Source organism: Podarcis bocagei, assembly GCF_964188305.1.
Source record: "Podarcis bocagei genome assembly, chromosome: 1".
Classification (NCBI taxonomy): domain Eukaryota; kingdom Metazoa; phylum Chordata; class Lepidosauria; order Squamata; family Lacertidae; genus Podarcis; species Podarcis bocagei.
In genome coordinates this window covers 13,021,129-13,045,933 of record NC_138125.1, presented here as the reverse complement: position 1 = coordinate 13,045,933, position 24,805 = coordinate 13,021,129, and the positions used below count along the sequence as shown (strand labels likewise).

General features: G+C 46.6%; 1 protein-coding gene and 1 long non-coding RNA gene across 3 annotated transcripts; one reads left to right on the top strand and one right to left on the bottom strand.

The window, feature by feature from the left end:
- Positions 1-392: 392 nt before the first annotated feature.
- On the bottom strand, positions 393-8,883 carry ZBTB42 (zinc finger and BTB domain containing 42). Of its 2 annotated transcripts, none has more exons than XM_081199217.1 (2): positions 8,345-8,883; positions 393-6,586 (listed from the first exon to the last, which is right to left on the bottom strand). In XM_081199217.1, exon 2 carries the CDS (start codon positions 6,570-6,572, stop codon positions 5,133-5,135), a length of 1,440 nt encoding a protein of 479 aa, XP_081055343.1. In that variant the 5' UTR covers positions 6,573-6,586; positions 8,345-8,883; the 3' UTR covers positions 393-5,132. The 2 variants fall into 2 exon arrangements, with proteins under 2 accessions (XP_081055343.1, XP_081055342.1); XM_081199216.1 differs by lacking the exon at positions 8,345-8,883 and adding an exon at positions 7,245-7,785.
- Positions 8,884-11,298: 2,415 nt separating this feature from the next.
- LOC308589801 lies at positions 11,299-14,048 on the top strand. Its single transcript, XR_014009486.1, has 2 exons — positions 11,299-11,422; positions 13,183-14,048. It is a non-coding gene; the product is annotated as an uncharacterized lncRNA (long non-coding RNA).
- The last annotated feature ends 10,757 nt before the right edge of the window (positions 14,049-24,805 follow it).

Below are 24,805 nucleotides of genomic sequence, written 5' to 3'. Positions count from 1 at the left end.
AAATATACATATTTGACTCTGAACTGCATCAAAATTAAAAGCAATTAAAAATAACTGATTTATCTTTCTCTCTTTTCCTTCTTCTTTCAAAACGTGTTTTTTTTTTCTTCACAGTATCGGTTTGGAGCATAAGACAAATCCAGTGTATTGTTTAAGTAAAGCAGTTTATCGTGGTAAAATCCTGACTCGGGCTGAAATCAAAACCGAGAATGGGAGTCGAAAAGGACTTTCCAATTATGTTCTTTGCAAGGCAGAACAGCTGCTGCATAATAATGAAGACACCTCAATGTGCAAGGTTTTAGTACTTTCCTGTAGAGTAAGGAACCTTTTTTTCAAACAAACAAACATGCTCAGAACTATTGCAACCTTAAAAAAAAAACAACCCAAAGAACAAACAGAAGTAATCTCAAAAGTGCAAACTTCTTTTTTTAAAAAAACAAAACAAATAAAACACCAACCCAGAAAAGTTGGGAGAACAATAAAAAGACAATGCTTCGACAATTCATTTAAGGTGGGCACACCTGTCATCTTCATCCCCTCCCCACTGCAACCCAATGCATGCCCCTTGCTAAAAGGTTCAAGATTCCTAGACAACACTCAGATGCAAACTCTTTCCACCCTCTAATACACCAGCAGACTCCAATGGTGTCATATGGCACTTCTAAAAAAAATTAAAATTAAAATCCTTCTACAAAAATACCAGGAGGAGGAAGAAGCAAACATGTACCCCAATCCAGAGACCTAGGCACATTCACTGTCCCGTTCATTACAACAGGAGGTGGAGATCCACTTGGAAGAAGCATCTCACCTCTGCCGACAGGTGTTTAGGACTGCAACTGGTCCAAAACTTTTGCAAAGCACCAGGCTAGCTATTGCAGTTAACAAAGATTCCATGTGCACACTGGAATTCTCACTGGGATGAGGAAATGAACAGCCCTACATTCTACGCACTGACTCACACGTTCTCGCTTCTTAAACATGTAAAGAAATAAAATTAAATTTACACAGAGATTTCAAGCCTGTTATTCTGGGGGGGAAAAAGCTCAAAGTAAGCATTCCATTAAAAAAAAAATCTAATAAATACCGTATCAAGTATCATCAGGAGGAAGAAAAATATATTTATATAACTTAAAAGTTTAAAACAGAAAAGAAATAACTTAATTTTTGAAAGTTTTGTTCAGTGCTATTTCCAATCCAAGGGTTTTTTGGGGGGTGGGGGTGGGGGAAGGGGGAACATGAAGACCACAGTACCATAGTCACATATCTCAGGCATGTACTGCTCTGACATGCCTCACATACGTTAGCAAGAATATTTGTACAGTAACAAATGAATTCCATTTAGACGTTTTATAAATAGAAGTAAAAATTCACATTATATGTGCGCTCGTAATTTAAGAGAGGAATAGGAAAGGAACTGCAACCCATCAGTTTTTATCTGAAGAAAAGGGAGTTGCTTCCCTCACAATTCCACCACCACACTACCTCAAATAGTGTTTCTATAATGATATTAATATTGCTCCTTCATAGCATAACTTCCTAAATACATTGGATAGGAACTAACAGGGAAGACATGTGTACAGGAGAAAGAAAACCACACGCACAGAGCTATGCATTTGTTCTGGTAGTTGAAGAGGCAAGTCTCTTTTTAAATCTCAGAGGGTTGTCTCTTCAGCAGTGAGAACTTTTGTGGCAAAAATCAAAGGCGGCTTTGGGCGAGCACCTCATCCCCTCCCGTGGCGTCATGTCCCCTCTGGGCAGGGGTGGTGGTATCCCATTAATTAGAAATGCAGGACTATGTTGTCTTATTCTGCAGGATAACATAACATGCCCTTTAGGGCAAATTATTTCAGTGCTTCCATAATATTAAAGAAAACCCATGAAAATTCCAAATGAGATGGTTTTCACTTTAAGAGAATCCGAAAACATCCGTAAATTTGACTTGGCAATCCTTCTACAGTCCCATTCACTAGATGCCAATGCCACAGAATTACATTCAAGTGCAATCTTTCTTCTTTCTTTTTTTCAAAGTTTCACGTAGGCAAAAATATACATTGAATGGATTTAAGAAGGCATAACCTGATACGTAATGACGTTACTAGAAAGACATTCTGGAATTAGGCAGAAATATGTTGAAGTAACACCCCAGATTTGTTCCAACTCTACAGCGTTTCAATCTCTCTTAACCAAAGGAAAAAGGAACCCGCACTCCCAAAACAATGCGACAAAGCTTTGCTTGTCTGGAGTGAACCATGTGAATGGCCAAGTGGCTAAATCTGACCCTACGGAGACAAACAGTTAATATCACCAGGAGCAAAACAAAAAGCAATGTAAGAAAAAACATTGGGGAGATTTAAAACTTTTAACATAGTGTAAATCCTTAATTGAGTGTAAGCCATTTCCAACTCTATGGAACAAGAACGTGCATCACACAAAAAGACTTCTCCAGAACAGGGCAGACATCCTAGTAGTTTTGAAATGCTGAACGTTTCTTTTTCAAGAAACGGTCCTTCAAACTGCCTGCACGCTGCAAAAAAACAACAACCAACCACCCTTAAATAGCATTCCCACCCCCCCTTGAAGAAATGGTAGTGATGGCACCTTCCCTTACTCCGACCCCCTGATTCAAACTTCCTCTGGGCCCCATCTGAGCCCACCCTTTCTCCCCATGCTTCCCCCCACCAGCTGTTCTGACCAGATGTGTTCTCTACAAGGGTCAAGCGAGGCCCGGTGAGTTCAAGGGCGCGGGGTGGAGGGATGAAAAGAAAACCAAGAAATAAAAAGCGGCGCTCTGTTTCCTGATTAGTGTCCTATTTCTGACTTGCAGATGCTCTTAAAGGAGCCAACCCCCCATGCTAAGAGAAAGGGAGAAAGCAGCGAGAGAGAGAGCACGCAAGAACAAATATACATGCCTCTGTGCATTCAACAGGAGCATTTGCACGCACGCAATCAATTAAGTGTGCAGGGCAGTACATTCACCAGCTTAGCTTGCTGCTCAAAACTGGAAAAGGGGCAAGTGAGCCACAATAATAATAATAATAATTAAAAACAGAACGACCGGTTCTGTTCCTATGCCTTTAACCGTAAGTCTGAAATGCATGGGCTAAACATTAGCAACTGCTAAATCATCCTTCATGGCAGGAGTTAAATGGTACCAGCTCATAATGCACTCTTGGCTAAACTGGCACACCTATGTTTCGGACCACCACTCCTGTCTGGGGCTGATGGAAACTGCAGGCCTAAACATCTGGACGGTGCCAGGTTAGCTGAGGATGTGCTAACAGCTGTAGGAGAAACTACAGGTGTATGAGGCAGCTACATGGGGAGGCATGGTTCACAGGTAGCACCCCCAATTTATGCCCCAAGGGAAGGCAGGTGCAACTGCAAGAGGAATGGGTGGAGATTCAGGTATCCCTACCTACTTTCACAAGAAGATGCCACCATCACAGAATGGGGAAGGCTCAATAGCACCTTGGCTGTTCAGCTCCCCATCTTTCTCCCTTACACAAACCATGCCTGCTATTCACCAAGGAATGGAGAAGATGGAATCTTTTGGTGGATTGGTGCCTCTGACCAATGAGCACCCAGGAAGGGGAACAAGGCCTTCTCAAGGCCTGATCCAAGAGGGCATTTACTTGCAAGAAAGCGGCTTTTGTTAGAAGCAAAAACTGGAGAGCTCTTATTAATAGAGAGATGCAGTTTTTACTAAGGTGGCACAGTTAGGATGTGTGCACCTCACTAAGTATCTTTTCTCATGGCACATCAAAACTTCATGAATCGAGGCCTTTGTAGGCAGGCCTCAGCCAAACACCTGCCTGCTCCTTTTTTGTAGCACAAAAATGGCTTCTCTGCATGGAGGCCAGGTTTACATTCACAGTTCTGCACAAGGTGAGCGACAGGTAGGGTTAACAAGATGCAAAGGAGGAGAGGGTCTCCTGCACCTTTAATAGTTGGGTAGAAGGGGGAATTCTAGAGGCATGCAACTATTAAAGGCACAAGAGCTCCAAATCCTTTCCCCGCAGACCACCTAGCCATAGGGCACACGCACTCCACGCTGGGGTCATTTGTGAACCAGGCCTGAGAGATGACGACCCACAGGTTGAAATATTTCAGCACCATTCACTAGAATTGCAAACCTCCCCCCTAAAAAAAAATGGAAGGGGGGAAAAGAGCAGCAAAGTGAGAGCTTAAGTTAGTAGGACCAGTTTCCAAATACAGAACACTTTTGCTGTAATAGTCAAGAGATTTTGCAGGATGGCCCTACATTGATTTCCACTGTTGTTCTACTGTGTTTTTAGTACGTTGGGAGCCGCCCAGAGTAGCTTCTGCTACCCAGTCAGATAGGTGGCATGTAAGTAATAAAACTGTTGTTGTTATTATTATTATTATTATTATTATTATTATTATTCCAGACCCGAGTTAGTCTAAGGATTCTAGATAGTCCCCATGAAGCGCAAGCCTTTGTCCCAGCTATCACTTTCACACTGCCTGAAGTTCTATTTGTCTGGAGCATATTAAAAAGGTTGAATCGAAAAAGTTACATCCAGAGTGGGAGAGAAACTCAGGCCAATGCGTTCCAAAACTGCCTACTTGATGCACCTGCAACAGAGAGATGAACGATAATTTTTTTTTGGGGGGGGGGGAGAAGGCGGCTCCTATATAGGCAGCACACTCTGTCCTACCTAAACTGCTGTTTGGGATCAAAGTTCACACCTCTCTCATTCTCTCTCCAATTCCTTTTAAATTTGCAGAGGGTGGAAGAGCACACCCTCAAAACCAGCAGGGCAAAACATACCTGTAGCATCAGAACAACCCACTTGGCACAGACCAATTAGGCCAATCAACTGGATTAAATCAGCTTCTATCCAAAGGATTTTGGATTAAGCTATCTACAGATTAAGATTCATTTTACCTGCCACACACAGAAAAACAACAACAGAACGTTAAGTGTCGCCACTGCTGCTGGCCTAAGGTGGGCCAGGGTGGGAGGGGTAGAACCAATGTTGCCTCTCCCCCCCCCCCAGCAATGAAATGTAGACCTACATTATTCTCCACCCTCCTTCCCCGTATCATTTGCCCAAAGCGAACCAGCATGAAGAGCAGCCGGGTGTCTTTTGAAACGACAACAACTTCCCTCAAACCACCAGCGACTTTACAAGGCCACAATGAAATTTGCGGATGTGTCTGTACAAATCCCCGGACTGCGTGAAGCGTCTCTCGCACCACTTGCAGCCGTGGGGCTTCTCTCTCGTGTGCACCACTGCGTGGCGGCTGAGGTTATGGGAGTACTGGAAGCTCTTGCCGCACTGGCCGCAGGTGTACGGCTTCTCCCCGGAGTGAGTCCTCTCGTGCCTCTTCAACGTGTACATGCAGGAGAAGGTCTTGCCGCACAGAGTACAGGTGGGCACCGACCCGTCCGGAGAGAGCCTGGTCCGAGAGCCGTCCTTGTCTCGGAAGTGGGAGCTGAGGTGGAGCTGCAGGACGTGCGGGCTGGGGAAGACTTTGCTGCAGAGCGGGCAGATGCAAATGTGCCCGGTTGGCACCACGACCCCCGAGGACGAGACGTCGGAAGAGGCCATGTCGTCCTCGCTCGCCTCCCGCTCCTGGTCGACGTCTTCCTCCGGCGTCACGGGAGCATCCCCGTTGCTGGCAACAAACATGGTCCCCAGCCCTAGGGCCAGGCTCTGGCCAGAATTCCCAAAGCCCTGGCTTTCTAGGACGCTCTCCTCGCCGTCTTCCCCATCAGACAGAGACTCTTCTTCGTCTTTGACAAAGGGCTCGCTCCCCTGCCGCGGTGGCCCGTCCGCAGCCAGCTGCCCGAAGATGTAGGAAGGCTGGAAGCCATCTCGCCCTGCCAGGGGCTTGAAAGACAGGTCTAAAGCACACTCGGCCTCCCTCAAAGCCAAGGGGTGGCGAGGAGGTCTTTGGGACGCAGGTCTTGCCGAACTGCTGATGTTCGCCCTTGTTTTTTCAGCTGCCACGGTGTCCAATTCTGCCTCGCCTAACACAGAGCCGACGAGATCGGGAGACCAGCCTGGGTAACTGCTGCCCTTATCCTTTCCAGCAGAACGATCGTATTCTGCAGCAATCATTTTGTATTTCTCTCCGGGGCTGAACTCTCCGTGCCCCAAGGGTACTCCGTCATCCAGGTCCCGGGCGTCCTTCTCCGAATGGGCCCCGCCGCTGCCGTTCGTCTTCTCGTCCACGCACAATTCCTTATCTTTCAGCTTGCCCTTGCAGACTTTCACAATGTCGTACATGTGTAGATAGCTGGCTGCGGCGAGCACATCCTCGACCGGGAGGCTGCTGAACTCCAGCTTGCCTTGGTACATGAATTCGAGGAGCAAGCCGAAGGCCGGGGCGGTGACGATGTCACTGTTCAGATGCACAATGTCCCTTTTGTCTAGCTGGTCCCTGTAGAAAAGATGGAAGTACATGCTGCAAGAGGCGAGGACCGCTCTGTGGGCTCGGAACTGAGCGTCTCCAACTAAAACAGTGCAGTCACACAGGAAGCCCTGGTGACGCTGCTGACTCAGACACTGCAGCAACTGCCGGCTATGGTCTGGAAACTCCATTCTTCCTTCATAACCTGTTCAAAAACAGGAAAAACTTGAATGCTACTATAATAGCCACAGGGCTCCTGAAGCAGCTGTTAACAAACAAACAAGAGTGGCTGGGGGGGGGGTAAGCTGGAGCCTTGGAGATAACAGTTCAACTGTTCATCGTCTATCATTTCTGTTTGAATTGCTTAAAAAGAGAGAGATGCCTCCCACACCAGAACACCTGCTTCAAAAACAGGAAAAACTTGACTCTTAAGTAAACCAAAGCTTCTAAAGGAAGTAACGCCCCCAACCTTTGTCTTAACAGCAATCAGCTTTAGAGGAAGGGAGAGAAGACTTTGCTTTTTTGTGCATTCCTGGAAATCTTAACTTTGGGACACCGCCCCCCCCCCCTTCGTAGCTATTTTATATATTAAAAGTGTACACACAGTTTTACAAAAACAAGTGCATTTTGCATCCTCCACCCCCCTGCAAATACCTTCATTCGTGAATAATCATACACACACCGTCTTTTTTTAACAAAAAGATAATCTTCCCACTTAAAAAAAGAAAAAAGAAAACCAGCATTTCATATCTATCTATAGATTGCCCTGGAAGTTATTAAAAGCAAAAGGCACCTACACACACCCCAAACAAACTGCAGTAAGACTCCTTTAAGTTGGTAGGTAGTTTCTTAAGACACCTTACCTTGAACAGCTGCTGAGCAGGGGGTTGAAGGGCTCATTTGGAGAAAGAAAATACAGTCTCCTTTCTCCCCCCCCCCCCGACGTCCCCCAAAAAAGAGTTATGGAAGAACTCAAGCTCGTTTGGGTTTCTGTTTTGTTGTTCACCCCTCCTTGCCTTTCCAAGTGGGTGATCACCCTAGGGATTGGGAAGATCAGGGGTTTTCTGCTAGCCAGTAACGGAAGAAAGCTTGTATGTGTGTGAAAAAAGAGTGGGGGGGGGAGAGAAGAGAGGAGCGAGGAGCGAATGGGAGGGAGTGCTCCGTTTGCTAATTACACCGCAAGCTGGAAAGTCAGCTGCTCTGACTTCACTGCGATGGAAATGCAACCTCCAGCTGTGCCCCTTTTAATGCCATATGTTACTTCAAATCTAACTACCAGCCAACCACAGCTTGCTGCCTTTTAAAGTTCCAACAACCGCCCCCCCCCCCAATTATAGCCATCTATTAAATCTCAAACTTAAACTGAGCGAGTCCTTCCCTCCTTCAAAATCCTGCCGCCGCCACTACCCTCCTCCTCCTCCACCACCACCCCGGGAAAAGTTACTTAAATAACAAATCGTATTACTCGAAATGGAGGACATAACCGCTTGACCTTTGGAGAGGTGCGGGGCGCAGCAGCCGGAGGAGCTGAAAGTTCGGCACTTGCAGTTTGAAAACTTTTTCCGGGGGGGGTCAAGGGGGGGGCAAACCCCCCCCACACACACACACATCTTAGATCCGGAATTCCTTCGGCTGCTCTCCCCATAGCCGCCGCCACCACCAGACTTCTTTGCAACTTTTTAAAGCCAACCCGCTGAGCTCTCGGCCCCCTTTGTGCTCCGAAGCGCAGCCCCAAAGCGCACGGATCGGCGTGCAATCCAAGCTGCCAGGAAGAGCGGGGTGGGGGCTGCTTAGCTTTGGAAAGGTGGAATGCGCGGAGGAATGGGGGGGGGAGAGAAATCTCGAGGCACCCACCAGCACCGCCGCAAGCTCCCCTCCCCCCCCCCGGCCTTTAAAAGCAATGGAGAAAGTGCAGCAACCACAACACAACACACGCGCAGAGCAGAGCAAGCGTTTTACTCACCAGCCTGGCTGGGTGTTGCTCAGGGGTGCCGCTGGAGATCTGCATGTGCGCCGCTCTCTCCCTCTTGCTCTTCCCCACCCCGACAACTCCGCTCCCCAAACTCCGAGCCTCTCCCCCCCAGATGTGTGTGTATGCGCGCGCGCGCGTGTATGTGTGCGCGCGCCTCGCCTCCCCACCGTCCGGGTTGCTCCGCGCGCTGTTTCTTGTTGCTGGCAACCCAGCAGCGGTGCAGCGCTCCTGTGTGTGTTGCGAAGCAGGTTGTTAGCCAGAGCGCTCTCGCGATACTTTCCCTGCATATGGGGGAGTGTGTGTCTCTGTGTGCATGCTGGTGTGTGCATATGTCTCTCTCTCTCTCTCTCTCTTTTTCCCTTTAGCTCTGTGCGCTCTTTCTTTTTTTCTCTCTCTTCCCCCAGTTCACACACAATAGCACTCTGGCGGCGGCGGCTGCAGCGACTGACGCCTCCGCGCCCCGTGGACGCCGCTGTCTGCTGCTCGCAACCCGGAAAAAAATACACATTAAAAAAAAAAAACCCAACCCCCACCCAGCCACTCCACTCCCTCCCTCCCCCCGCCTTAGTCGCCAGACTGCCAGGGCTTCTGTTCTGGGCAGCGGCAACAGCAGCTGCTGTTGCGTCCTCAGCTGCTGCTTTGCATTTGTAAATCCTCCTCTCTCGCTCGCTCTCTTCCCCCCTCCCTTGTTTTTCCTTCCCTTTACCCTTTACCCCCCCTCCCCGCGTCCCGATCCCAACTCTCCAGCTGCTGCAGCAGAGGCTTGGAGGAGGAAAGTGCTTGCTGTGTCCTTGCGGCTACGGCGCGTCCAGACATCCAGCGGCGCTCTCTCTTAATGCAAACTCTCTTCTATAGGTTAGCAAAAAAAAAAGGGGGGGGGAGTTTGAAGAAAAGGAGGTGGGGAGGGTTGGAAAGACAATACAGCGAGGAGTCCCTCGGCAATGTTTTGGAAAGAAAAAACACAGTGGAGGCCTCTTTAAGCATGCAAAAAAAGATTTTTTTGCAGTATGCAAATTATTTATTTTTGCAACACTGTCCGGACTTTAAAAAAAGTGGGACGGGACTGGACTCCGTTTGCAGAGACTTTGGAAGGAAAGCGGGCGCCGCTTGTTTGCAAGCGCGAATGAAGGGGGACAACTGCTAAGACGACTTTTACAGGCTCCCGCGTTAGCAAGCAACCGCAAGAAAACGTGCGGCGAAATAACACAGGCCGGCGATATGAATTTGAGCCTTGGGATTCTCCTTGAGCGCGTTGCTTTCCATCGGTTTTTCGCTTCTTGGGGAACCAGTTGCGGAGCCCTTGCGCGCGGGAGGCTGTATTTTGTTTTTGCAATGCGCGGAGTGCGCTTACTCGCGAGTCGGCTTCTCATGCAAGGGAGGTGCCTATTGGCTCCAGGGCTGTGATCCTGCAGGCAGTCTCCGGGAAATCAGTATGGGACTTGCCTCTCGGTAAAGATGCTCGAGGGGTCGCCTTGCCCAGAAATGCACTTTCCTGGTTTCAGTTGGTTTATCTCCTTTTCAAGTGGGCACTAAACAAACGAGAAGGGTGGTCTTTGCCAACGAGTCCGGGGACGGAGTTTGCTTGCTTGGACAAGTAAACTTTCCCGAAATCAGGCATGCTGCAAAATTAAGGTTTTTTTATGACTACATCCCTGCGTATACTTACCTGGAAACATGCCTCGTTGATCACGGTGGGAACTGCTTGCTACGATTGTACTACGAGGTCCCGATTCTGTGAACACTTAGCTAAGAAGCAAGCCCCGCCCCCATCCGACACAGTGGGTCTTACTTCCGAGTAAACATACATCGGGTCGCGCTGCAACGATGGGAGCTTATGTGAGGCGGGGACCCGTGGGACCCGATCCGATGCGTGCCTGCTTGCAAGTATTCGGCAATACGTATATAAAAGCCTTGTGTAATGCCCGATCCGGTTTGCGCTGGTGAAAAGTTGCGTTAAGCTGCGACCTGGAACGCGCTTTCTTGGGAGTAAGTCCCACTGAAAATGGGCTTTACTTTCGAGTAGACAAACTGCGAAAACTAGCAAGAAGAGAGAAGCCAATTTACGGGCTTTATTGCTTGTTAATACAGAGAATGTTAGTTAATAAGAGATTAGCTTTCTGGTTCAATAATTTTCCACAAAAATAATTATTTGCAAATACTTCCGACAACTCGTCTGAATTTGAATCGCCCATTCACTTGGTGGCATAGGTGCCAGAACACTCACAAAATTCCCCATGAAGGCACCCACAAATTTCGCTACATGGCACCCTTGGCCACGGGACACCCAGTTGTGGAGCCAAGTTGGAACTCCTGTTCGGTGATTATTTTTTCAGGGGTTTGACTATTGTTTCCTAGGAAACGTGTCTGAAATCGCGGCTAGACTGCAATCCTTATGAGTACAGCACGATCCTAGGAACATTTACTCGGGAGTAAACCCCCACGAGACTCTCCCCACCCCAGAATAGTGAGGTTATGTGTGCTTGCCGCTTTAATGGGGCACGATTTGCTTCTCAACGAAACACGCGTTGCGTCTTGCTGCGCCCGCTGCAATCCTAATGCTCATTTGCTCAAGAGTCATCGCCATTCACTTCATCGGGGCTTACTCTCGAGTAAGCAATTCTTCGGATCCCGCTGCAGAGTGTTAAAGTGTCACATACACAAGCGCGCACGTTATGCAGCCGGATAGCGAGAGCTTAGCAAGGGTTTCTCCACCGGGTGCGCGCAGATCTGCGAGACGCAACAACTTTGCAAGGTGCCAAGTTGGGCCACTTCCATTGTGTCCTCCTGCCGAGGAAACAGGAGCGAGACTGCCAAGCAAGCGCCATTGGCCCGCCCAGCCCTGCTCGCATTTCCCCTCCTTCGTCTCACTCGTGGATGTTCGTCAGGAACCAGGAGAGCCGTGCTTTTTTTGGCCCCGGCGAGGCTAAACCGTGCAGGCGCCTCAGCTGGGAACGAAGACGCGCCCCAGCCGGCCCTCAAATCTGTAACGGGCCACGTGGCTGGGACTAGGGCCAGCTCGCCAGCATGTGCGCCCGAGAATAAGCATGACGCAAGGATGAGATCATCGCGGTGGGTTTCCTTTGCCTGCGTATTTATGCATTTGCCGCATAATAAAGCTAGGTGCATTTGATCGTATGCCTGTACTGCAGCTGGACAGATGCAAAAGCAGCCCCCTTTTAAGAGTGTTTTTAAAACTGGAAATTAAACAGGTGTAGCTGGTGTGTTCTGTTTGGCTTCCAAAGAGGTTATATGGCACAGTCATCCTGATCGGCTTGCAAAGTGGTTAGATACCTTCCCTTTAACCTCCTGTTCATCCCACATTTTCTGCATCACTTTCCTAACTGCAAAAAGTTAGGATCCCCCCCCCCCAAAGTGGCTGTATTGTGCCATGGCCACAGAGCACATTAATTGCACTGAATGTCTGGTATTCAATTGAATCCTCCTGACAAAATTCTGACCGTTTGGAGAACCACACTGCACCTTATAGTAAATGCTACACCTGGAGAAATGCAGGTTGAATACCTTCCATGCAGACCCCCTGTAGACTACCGTACTTGTTGCATGAAGTTGGAAGCACAGTAAAAAAAATAGTGTTTCACACATTCACTTATATGCATAATGAGAACTCAAAAAAAACAAAACCCAAACGAATGTGTGAATGAGTCCATGCTTTTGACAGGACTACAGTGGATCTGAAAGTCAAATTATCTTCAAAAAGGTCATGTTGTCTGCACAAATTCCCTAGGCACTTGGCATTTATCAGCTGATAACTTCCTTGAATCAGAAAGTTGGGGAAACTCCTCCGTGTTTCCAAGCATCAAGTTTCAGCTAATCCTGCAGTGAAATTCCCAAGAGACCATAAAATTAGGGCAGCTCCAGTGAATGGGAGGGCTGAAATGAAAGATACTGTAAAGGCTGCTGTCTCTTTTGGTAAAGTTAGCATACAAAATTGAAAGTCCGATGAACAGTCTTTACTTTTAAGGTGTTTTTTTAAAAAAGAATGATTAAGTATTAAAAGGAGTGGGCCTTTTAAAACTCCACCTGTTGAGAGCTGGGTTTTTGGCTTATTTACCCTTCACCATAAGGGACGCGGGTGGCACTGTGGGTTGAACCACAGAGCCTAGGACTTACCGATCAGAAGGTTGACGGTTCAAATCCCTGCGACAGGGTGAGCTTCCGTTCCTCGGTCCCTGCTCCTGCCAACCTAGCAGTTTGAAAGCACGTCAAGTACAAGTAGATAAATAGGTACCGCTCCGGCGGGAAGGTAAACGGCATTTCCGTGCGCTGCTCTGGTTCGCCAGAAGCGGCTTAGTCATGCTGGCCACATGACCCGGAAGCTGTACGCCGGCTCCCTCGGTCAATAAAGCGAGATGAGCGCAGCAACCCCAGAGTTGGTCACGACTGGACCTAATGGTCAGGGGTCCTTTTACCTTACCCTTCACCATGCAACTCGGATTAAGCAACCAACATTTTGCTGATTTAACACCAGGGAACGGCTCAAGTGAATAGCTAATGAAGTACATAGATAACGTGAACAAACAGCAATAATGAACCAATAAGTGAATAATAAACATCTGTTTATTAACCAATAAGTGAATAATAAACATCTGTTTCTTAGAGCTGGGGAGAGGAGGGAAGCAAACACACAAGGCTGGGACTCCATCCAATTTGAGCTGAAAATCCAGAAAGTTGCAAATTCAGTTTTTTATAAAATTCAGGATTGTTCTGGGGAGGTCTCTCTGGAGCTTCAGTTTACAGGTAAGTATGGTAAAGGAAATGGGTCTGGGGCTATAAGTTAGTGTATAAAATATTTTATTCCTATTTTTTAGGAGCGGAGATTCCTACTAAACATCTGGAAGAATTTTCTGATGGCAAGAGCTGTTTGACAGTGGAACGAACTTCCTCCGAAGGTGGTGGACTCTCCTTCCTTGAAGGCTGTCAAGCAGAGGTTGGATGGCCATCTGTCATGGATGCTCTAGTTACGATTCCTGCATTGCAGGGGGTTGGACTAGATGACTGGTGGTCCCTTCTAACTCTAGAATTCTATGATTCTGTTACTAGCCCTGACGTAAAAATTTGATAATCCCGATCTTGGCTATGATAACCTAGAAGACCTGCTCCCTGCCTTGCAGGCCTTTTCCCACCTAGCCAGGGAGGGCTGGACCGTGACTGACTCCAGCTACGAAAACGAAAGCTGCTGAAGAGTTCAGAGACCTCTTAGTTCAGTGCTAGGTCCTGGAGCCTGATGTTCCACAGCCACTGCTCACAATGAACCACAGCTGGCAGGATTGGCAGCAACAGCAGCTGATACGTTCTGTACTTATGAAAATATTTTATTATCCTGCTAATTATGCTGTTTTAAATATGCATTTCATAGAAGACTTCCTTTAGACATCCAAAGGAGGAAGTGTTATTGTTTGGAAAAAAATCCTATGGTTTTATTTTATTTTATTTTTGGTCAAAAATGAGAATTCTGGACAAATTTCCACTGGATTTCTAAACTAGGGGAAAAAATATTTCTAAATTAGAAAAAAAATAGTATGGTGGCACTTGACGTTTCTGTAGAGATGTAATATCGATAACTTCCAGAATCTGAAATCCATAAACATGTTTTTGTCTGAGGCTCTATTCCATTCATTTCTGTATAACTACATGAGTATATAAAGAGAATACTGAAGTGGAACTAAGCAAGAAATTGCTACACTGCACATAATTTACTGGTCAAACCACAGATATTACTTAAAGGAAAACAGTTGTCTTCCTTAATGCATTGCTATCCCATTAATTAGTACTAAATACATAAACATGTTGTTGCCTGGGGACCTGCTCCGCCCTTCTGTGGAACCGCTTCATGGGTGTGTATAAATAGAAAGCAAAAGTGGAAATAAACAAGAACGTATTACACTGTTGTAATACACACACCGCTGTGTTACACAGAAATGCAGCAGAGTGACAAGGTCTTCCCTAACTTTCTCCAGATTTATTTAAGGCTTTTGATTATGCCAGTTGGCAGTTTTTACTAAAACTCATTCACTTTGCGAATTTGACCCTAAATTTATAAACGTCTTGAGAGCTACGTATTCCCGTTCTAAGGGATGTGGGTGGTGCTGTGGTCTAAACCACTGAGCCTCTTGGGCTTGCCGATCAGAAGGTTGGTGGTTCGAATATGCACGACAGGAAGAGCTCCTGTTGCTCTGTCCCAGCTCCTGCCTACATAGCAGTTCGAAAGCACACCAGTGCAAGTAGATAAATAGGTACCACTGCGGCGGGAAGGTAAATGGCGTTTTCGTGTGCTGTGGTTTCCGTCATAGTGTTCCATTGTGCCAGAAGCGATTTAGTCATGCTGGCCACTTGACCCGGAAAGCTGTCTGCGGATAAACACCAGCTCCCTTGGCCTGAGTGTGAGATGAGCACCACAACCCCATAGTCGCCTTTGACTGGACTTAACTGTCCAAGGGTCCTTTACCGTTATTCCCCTTCTACATCCAACATAAGAAAAAATCTAAATTTCCACACATCTCACGTTATATCGAGGAACTAAACAGGGTTGCCTCCTTCCCTCATTTTTATTTATTATGGTAATTGCATTCCCGGCCAATAGCCTCAGAGCACAAATGTAGAGATTTTGAAGTGCTCCAAAAGGGATATCTCCAAACCAAGTGAATGGGCAGCCAAATGAGAAATGCAATTAAATGTAAAGAGGTGATGCACGGCAGGGCAAAGCAATCTTAGGGCACCATTCAAAAAAGGAGCAAAAAAAATACTGCAAAATACTTCTTTTGCAGAGTCCTCTCTGAATAACCCCACCTCGTTTCTGCTGCTTCTGCTCATACAACTGTCCTGTTCCTCTGGGCCCTGGTCTGCTCCACTATCGAGAGGGGAAGGGCAAGGCAAAGCAGAGGCTGCTGCTCCCCCCCTTGCTGTTTTCGCGGCTCACTCACTTGGAGAGGGGAAGGGAGTAGGCGGGAGCAGCGTTTGGGGGTTGCAGGGCTTGGCAGCAGATGCTCAGTGAAACTGAACCCCAACACCAGCCCTGGCTGGGACCCTGCGCAGGCTGCTCTCCCAGCGCTATTTCATGAAGCAGGCAGTGGCAGAGTGAACATCTACAGGACCCAGGACAGCTTAGGTCTTTACTGTTAGCAAGGGATATCTGCAGTAAAAAGTTGCAGCATGGACTGCAGCCACTCAGGAGTCCATTCTTTCCCCCCTCTCCTATACAGTGGTACCTTGGTTCTCAAACTCAATCCGTTCTGGCACTCCGTTCCAAAACCAAAACGTTCCAAAACCAAGGCTTGCTTTCCCATGGAAAGTAATGCAAAATGCATTAATCCGTTCCAGACTTTTTAAAAAAACAACCCCTAAAACATCGATTTCACATGAATTTTACTATTAACGACACCATTGAGCCATAAAATGAAAGCAATAAACAATTTACTTCAGTCATTCAATCAATCAATCAATCAATCAATCAGTAACTGAACCGGGCTCCACAAAGTCACAAAAACAAAAAGAGCCACAAAAACTCAAAATAAATAGCAAAAACAGACAGACCTCAGCATAACACTCAAAACGGAAGTGTGGCACTCAAATTGAAAGCGTAACACTCAAAATGGAGCATGTTCAGCTTCCAAAAAAAGTTTGCAAACCGGAATACATACTTCCAGGTTTGCAGTGTTTGGGTTCCAAGTTGTTTTGAGTACCAACGTCTTTGAGAACCAAGGTACCACTGTATAGCTTTGCACGTTCAGATCTCATTGGGCTGTTCCTACCTGAGGATCCCCTGTACTGTATGTTGTTGTTTTTACTTCTGCAACCACTGGGGCTCCCCCAAGCCTCTTGGTAGGAGAACAATAGCCAGGGTAGTATGTGAGAGCTGAGCTGAAAGCAGCCTGGAAGCTGGAGACAGGCATGCTTGCCCTGTGCTGGATCCAAAACCATGGCAGAAGGAGAAGCAATATCTGTCAGGGTGTGAATGCTGTGAGTGTCTACATCTTGTGCTCAGGTTGTAAAGGTAAAGGGACCCCTGACCATTAGGTCCAGTCATGACCGACTCTGGGCGCTCATCTCGCTTTATCGGCCGAGGGAGCCGGGTTTTTTTTTATAAAAAAATAATTTTTTATTAACTGGCCAATCACATCAAATTAAATCATATCACATAAATTCCGAATTACAAAGCCAAATTTTAAATTTTGTTGGGGGGACCCATATTTCAAGATCCGAAGGGGGGTTCTGATCATCTTGCTACTGCGTTAATGTCCCAATCAGTCCAAATCAGTCCAAACAAAGTTCATAGTTCTATCCATCTTATCTTGCTGTTTCCACATCACATCTTGTTCATATATTTTCTCTTTTTTCTTTATGATCTCTTCTGATAGTCTCCTTAAGCCGATAAACACCAATAATAATAATAGTCCTGTGTGAATTTTCCGTTCTTCCAATCCTCAAATCGAGATGGTTTCCATATATCGTCTCCTTCATAGATAACATCCCTCGAGGGAGCCGGCGTTTGTCCTCAGACAGCTTCCGGGTCATGTGGCCAGCATGACTAAGCCACTTCTGGCAAACCAGAGCAGCACACGGAAACGCCATTTACCTTCCCGCTGGAGCGGTACCTATTTATCTACTTGCACTTTGTGTTTTCGAACTGCTAGGTTGGCAGGAGCTGGGACCGAACAACAGGAACTCACCCCGTCCTGGGGATTCGAACCGCCAACCTTCTGATCGGCAAGTCCTAGGCTCTGTGGTTTAACCCACAGTGCCACCCGCGTCCCTTTGCTCAGGTTGTATATATGTGCAAATAAAACCATATATCCTGAAGACAGCATGATCCTCTCTGACCTTCATTCCACGGAAACCAAACTCTGGATAAGCTCCAGGAACCCCTGTAGTCCCTTTACCATGCATATATTGGGGTTGTTGTTGTTTAGTCGTTTAGTCGTGTCCGACTCTTCGTGACCTCATGGACCAGAGCACGCCAGGCACTCCTGTCTTCCACTGCCTCCCGCAGTTTGGTCAGATATATTGGGGTGGTACATAACAATAAGATTGTGCTATTAGCCACAACGCAGCAGTAGCTGCTACCAAGCAGGCGGCCGCATTCTGCAGCGGCTGGAGCTTCCAGTAACGCTTGCCATCTCAAGCCAGACACATTGCAATCAAAGGCCTCTTTACGTTATACAGCCATAACATGTGCGGATCAGCTACGTAATAAAAACAGACACGAGGAGCGCATTCTGTTGAAAGACGAGCTCTTAAACCGGTGTTGCTATATTTAAAAGAATTGCATAATGCACCAAGTTAACAATTCCCAGGAGGCGTTCTTTAAGAATCAGGCTGGATGGAATACGTGAAGGTGTACGCAAAGCAGTTCAGCTGTCAGTAAGTGTTTTGCCGTTGGAGAATGACATGATCTTTTGAGAGGTGCATGCTTTGAAGTCGCCTGGTGCGGATGCTGAGACCGCACTGCCCTTTGAAAACCCTCTCGTAGGCTCAGCCTGGATCTATTATACATAAGGCAGCAGAGTCCTGATGTGGTCAAATGGATTGTGACATTTAAACTGCAAGGGCAGAATCCCATTTTTAAAAATGCTTCCCGGAGTTAAAACCTGCTAAGGATCAGTAAATGTAGTGGGGGGGGGTTAATGGTGGTGCAACTTACACAATATCTACCAATTCCTGTTTTCGTCTTCACAGTACAGAAGCATAGGAAGTGGCCTTCCACTGCATCAAGCCTTTAGTGCAGAGAGATCATCAGGGGGTTTGGGCTGGGTATTCATCAATATGCAAATGATACCCAGCTCGACCTCCCTTTCAAATCAGAACCAGTGAAGGCGATGAAGGTCCTGTGTGAATGTCTGGAGGCAGTTTGAGGATGGATGGCAGCTAACAGATTGAGGTTGAATCCTGACAAGACAGAAGTACTGTTTTGGGGGACAGGAGGCGAGCAGGTGTGGAGGATTCCCTGGTCCTGAATGGGGTAACTGTGCCCCTGAAGGACCAGGTGCGCAGCCTGGGAGTCATTTTGGACTCACAGCTGTCCATGGAGGCACAGGTCAATTCTGTGTCCAGGGCAGCTGTTTGCCAGCTCCATCTGGTACTCAGGCTGAGACCCTACTTGCCCACGGACTGTCTCGCCAGAGTGGTGCATGCTCTAGTTATCTCTCGCTTGGATGACTGCAATGTGCTCTATGTGGGGCTACCTTTGAAGGTGACCCGGAAACTACAACTAATCCAGAATGTGGCAGCTAGACTGGTGACTGTGAGTGGCCGCCAAGACCACATAACACCTTGAAAGACCTACATTGGCTCCCAGTACGTTTCTGAGCACAATTCAAAGTGTTGGTGCTTACCTTTAAAGCCCTAAATGGCCTTGGTCCAGTATACCTGAAGGAGCGTTTCCACCCCCATTGTTCTGCCCTGACACTGAGGTCCAGCGCCGAGGGCCTTCTGGCGGTTCCCTCACTGCGAGAAGCCAAGTTACAGAGAACCAGGCAGAGGGCCTTCTCGGTAGTAGCACCCATCCTGTGGAATGCCCTCCCATCAGATGTCAAAGAGAAGAACAACTACCTGACATTTAGAAGACATCTGAAGGCAGCCCTGTTTAGGGAAGCTTTTAATGTTTAACAGACCACTGTATTTTAATACTTTGTTGGAAGCCGCCCAGAGTGGCTGGGGAAACCCAGCCAGATGGGCGAAGTATAAATAAATTATTATTATTATTATTATTATTATTATTATTATTATTATTATTATGCATCTCCAGTCATGTCTGGCAGCAGCTCTCCACAGAAACACCTCCCATCATCTTTGATTTGATTTTTAAAGTGATGGCCAAGGCTTGATCATGGGACCTTCAGAGCATGTGCTCTACCCACTGAGCTACGGACCTTCAGTATAGGAAGCTGCCATGAACCCACAGACTATCTGTCCATCTGTGCAATAATGTCTACTCTGACTGGCAGAAGTTCTCTAGGGTCTCAGGCAGACATTTTCCCCAACACCTACTTTAAACAGACTTATTTTTTAGAATTTGGATTGCAACATTCAAACAAAACAATTCAAGTAAAGACCACAGGAGTTACATCACAATACAAAGGCTATACAGTATAATAGACTTTCCTCAGAAGGAACCATTAAGACAACCAAATTTCATACACTGGCACGGATAAGGTGCAGAATTGTAGGGTATAAAGTCCTACCGTGTAGCATAAAATGTTTTGGGGTTCTCTGTTCCTTTGGAAACCTTTGAATGGTCCCACCCCTACACCCAAGATTGAAAAGTTCAAAAATATAATATCCAGTCTTCGGAAATATAACTACAGTGGTACTTCGGGTTACATACGCTTCAGGTTACATTCGCTTCAGGTTACAGACTCTGCTAACCCAGAAATAGTGCTTCAGGTTAAGAATTTTGCTTCAGGATGAGAACAGAAATCGTGCTCCAGCGGTGCGGCGGCGGCAGGAGGCCCCATTAGCTAAACTGGTGCTTCAGGTTAAGAACAGTTTCAGGTTAAGAACGGACCTCTGAAACGAATTAAGTACTTAACCCGAGGTACCACTGTATTAATATAATTGTCTCCAATCTCCCTGATCCTTTTAACTGCAGCTGCCAGGAACTGAACCTGGGACTTTCTGCATGTATGCTCCCTTCCTGTTCAGGTAAACCCATCCAGGCACTGCATTCAAAGCTCCGAAAACGAAAGCAGGGCTCCTTATAACTTTTTTCACTTGGGAACCACCTGCCAAGAAAGAAACTTTCTTCCTTGTTATTCTTTTTCTTTGCTTATTGATTTATTCTATGCTGTGCTTTCATTGGTTGTTGCGTCTTCCTCCTGCCCACCCCAGGTTGGAAAATGAGACCTCTGTTTTCGTTATTTAGTCATTTGGGTTTCAAAGATTAAAAAGCACCGGCTACAACAGAGACGTAAACAGTAGTTACAAGGGCAGGTGTCAGATTTTCCAAGGTCAAAAATGACACCAAGGAACCAATTAGAGGTCTCCTGCTTGTTATTCCTTTCATTTGTGTTTTTAAAAAAACACCCTGTTTCTGTGCTTTTCAAACAGCAGCTGCAGTTATTTATCGGGGGAAGTTTTTCCTGGCATGAAGACAAAGCAGAAGGCAAGGTAGTCAAATGACTGGCCCAGATAGAAATGACCTGCAATGTCACTGTGACTTTAACTGTTGTTTGTTTATTTGGCTATTTACTTTTCGAGGCAAAGAGCCTCTGCAAAGTGGCTGACAATAAAGTTAGTATAAATGCTTTTCAAAACAAAACAAAGCAAGATTTCCCCAAGGTTCCCCCAGTTCTATCACCCCCTCCAACATTTATCCGGTGAAAATAGGGACGTCCCATTCCACAATGATAATTTTACTATTTATACCCCACACATCTTTCTGGGTTGCCCCAGCACTCTGGGCAGCTTCCAAAGTATATAAAAACATAATGAAACATTAAGCATTTTTTTTTTAAAAAAAAAACTCCCCTATACAGGATTGCCTTCAGATGGCTCGGGGGTCAGATAACTCCATACCCTCCAACATTTCTCCAATGAAAATAGAGACATCCTAAGGAAAAGTGGGGACACGGGTGGCGCTGTGGTCTAAACCACAGAGCCTAGGGCTTGCCGATCAGAAGGTCGGCGGTTCGAATCCTCGCGATGGGGTGAGCTCCCGTTGTTCAGTCTCAGCTCCTGCCCACCTAGCAGTTGAAAGCACGTCAAAGTGCAAGTAGATAAATAGGTACCACTCTGGCGGGAAGGTAAACGGCGTTTCCGTGCGCTGCTCTGGTTCGCCAGAAGTGGCTTCGTCATGCTGGCCACATGACCCAGAAGCTGTACGCTGGCTCCCTCAACCAGTAAAGTGAGATGAGCGTTGCAACCACAGAGTCGTCTGCGACTGGACCTAACGGTCAGGGATACCTTTACCTTTAAGTGAAAGTGGGTCATCCCGGGATCAAATCAGAAACCGGGACGGCTTCTCTAAACCAGGGATGTCACTGGAAAATAGGGATGCTTGGAGGTTCAGTTCTATGAGTCCATTGCATCTGTCTTGCCCAACCTGGCATCCTCCAGAAGTTGTTGGACTATAACTTCCATAATCCCTGGCCATTAGCCATATTGGTCCAACAGCTTCTTGGGGAGATCAGAGTGAAGAAGGCTGCAGTACAGAAGCAAATGTTTTAGGGGACCCAATATGCTGATTCAGAGCATAACGTGGACTGGATGCTCTTTGAGATTGCCCAAAGGAGCCTGTTTCCCCTTCATGGATCACCAGGGGTGCCGACTTATAAAAAACATTGGGGGAGCCCGCGAAAGCTCATGAATAATAAATAAGCTCATGAATATGCAGATAAAGTGGCGCCGCCTCCTCGTGAGCGAATAGGGGAGAGCGTGCTGCGCTTATTAATCAGCTCCGAAGGAAATTGGGTGGAGCTTTTGCTCGGGAGGGAGGGCAGGAGGCATGCAGCCCGACCCTGTGCATTTTGGGCTGGGGGAGGGGCGGCGGTGGCGCTCTGCTGGAGGGGCGCCCGAGATTATTGGGGGGGCTCTGCCCCCCCAAACGAATTTTTGAGGGGGCTTGGGCCCCCTCAGGCCCCATGGAGTCGGCGCGTATGTGGATCACTGCCTTGCTGTGGCGAAGGGGCTTGAATAACTCAGAGAAGCTATGAGCTATGCCGTGCAGGGCCACCCAAGATGGACAGGTCATAGTGGAGAGTTTTGACCAAACGTGATCCGCCTGGAGCAGGAACCGGCAAGCCACTCCAGTATCCCTGCCAAGAAAACTCCATGGACAAAGGCAACAGGCATATAAAAGTTATGACGCTGGAAGATGAGCCCCTCAGGTCAGAAGGCGTCCAACATGCTACTGAAGAAGAGTGGGGGACAAGTACAAGTAGATTCAGAGCTGATGAAGCGGCTGGGCCAAAGCCAAAAGGACATTCAGTTTCGGATATGTCTGGAAGCGAAAGGAAAGTTCAATGCTGTAAAGAAAAATATTGCATAGGAACCTGGAATGTAAGAACCATGAACCTTGGTAAGTTGGATGTGGTCAAAAATGAGATGGCAAGAATAAATATTGACATCCTGGGCATCAGTGAACTAAAATGGACAGGAATGGGCGAATTCAGTTCAGATGACCATCATATCTACTACTGTGGGCAAGAATCCCGTAAAAGAAATGGAGTGGCCCTCATAGTCAACAAAAGAGTGGCGAAAGCTGTACTGGGATGCAATCTCAAAAATGATAGAATGATCTCAATATGAATCCAAGGCAGACCTCTTAACATCACAGTAATCCAAGTTTATGCACCAACCACTGGTGCTGAAGAAACTGAAATTGACCAATTCTATGAAGACTTATAACACCTTATGGAAATGACACCAAAGAAGGATGTTCTTCTCATTATAGGGGATTGGAATGCTAAAGTAGGGAGTCAATAGATAAAAGGAACAACTGGCAAGTATGGCCTTGGAGTTCAAAATGAAGCAGGGCAAAGGCTAACAGAGTTCTGCCAAGAGAACAAGCTGGTTATCACAAACACTCTTTTCCAACAACACAAGAGATGACTCTACACATGGACATCACCAGATGGGCAGCATCGAAATCAGATTGATTATATTCTCTGCAGCCAAAGATGGAGAAGCTCTATACAGTCAGCAAAAACAAGACCTGGAGCTGACTGTGGCTCAGATCATCAGCTTCTTATAGCAAAATTCAAGCTTAAACTGAAGAAAGCAGGAAAAACCACTGTGCCGGTAAGATACAATCTAAGTCAAATCCCTTATGAATACACAGTGGAAGTGATGAACAGGTTTAAGGATTTAGATTTGGTGGACAGAGTGCCTGAAGAACTATGGATGGAGGCTCGTAACATTATACAGGAGGCAGCAACTAAAACTATCCCAATGAAAAGGAAATGCAAGAAAGCAAAGTGGCTGTCCAACGAGGCCTTACAAATAGCGGGGGAGAGAAGACAAGCAAAATGCGAGGGAGATAGTGAAAGATACAGGAAATTGAATGCAGATTTCCAAAAAATAGCAAGGAGAGACAAGAAGGCCTGCTTAAATGAGCAATGCAAAGAAATAGAAGAAAACAATAGAATGGGAAAAACCAGAGATCTTTTCAAGAAAATTGGAGATATGAAAGGAACATTTCGTACAAAGATCACCATAATAAAAGACAAAAGTGGAAAGGACCTAACAGAAGCAGAAGACATCAAGAAGAGGTGGCAAGAATACACAGAGGAATTATACCAGAAAGATATGGATGTCTCGTACACCCCAGGTAGTGTGGTTGCTGACCTTGAGCCAGAGATCCTGGAGAGTGAAGTCAAATGGGCCTTAGAAAGCATTGCCAATAACAAGGCCAGTGGAAGTGATGATATTCCAGCTGAACTATTAAAAATTTTAAACGCTGATGCTGGTAAGGTCCTACACTCAATATGCCAGCAAATTTGGAAATCTCAGCAGTGGCCAGAGGATTGGAGAAGATCAGTCTACATCCCAATCCCAAAGAAGGGCAGTGCCAAAGAATGCTCCAACTACCGCACAATTGCACTCATTTCACACGCTAGCAAGGTTATGCTTAAAATTCTACAAGGCAGGCTTAAGCAGTATGTGGACCGAGAACTCCCAGAAGTGCAAGCTGGATTTCGAAGGGGCAGAGGAACCAGAGACCAAATTGCAAACATGCACTGGATTATGGAGAAAGCTAGAGAGTTCCAGAAATACATCTACTTCTGCTTCATTGACTATGCAAAAGCCTTTGACTGTGTCAACCACAGCAAACTATGGCAAGTTCTTAAAGAAATGGGAGTGCCTGATCACCTCATCTGTCTCCTGAGAAATCTCTATGTGGGACAAGAAGCTACAGTTATAACTGGATATGGAACAACTGATTGGTTCCAAATTGGGAAAGGAGTACGGCAAGGCTGTATATTGTCTCCCTGCTTATTCAACTTATATGCAGAATTCATCATGCGAAAGGCTGGGCTGGATGAATCCCAAGCCGGAATTAAGATCGCCGGAAGAAATATCAACAACCTCAGATATGCAGATGACACAACCTTGATGGCAGAAAGTGAAGAGGAATTAAAGAACCTTTTAATGAGGGTGAAAGAGGAGAGCGCAAAATATGGTCTGAAGCTCAACATCAAAAAAACGAAGATCATGGCCACTGGTCCCATCACCTCCTGGCAAATAAAAGGGGAAGAAATGGAGGCAGCGAGAGATTTTACTTTCTTGGGCTCCCTGATCACTGCAGATGGTGACAGCAGTCACGAAATTAAAAGATGCCTGCTCCTTGGGAGAAAGGCGATGGCAAACCTAGACAGCATCTTAAAAAGCAGAGACATCACCTTGCCAACAAAGGTCCGTATAGTTAAAGCCATGGTTTTCCCAGTAGTGATGTATGGAAGTGAAAGCTGGACCATCAAGAAGGCTGATCACCAAAGA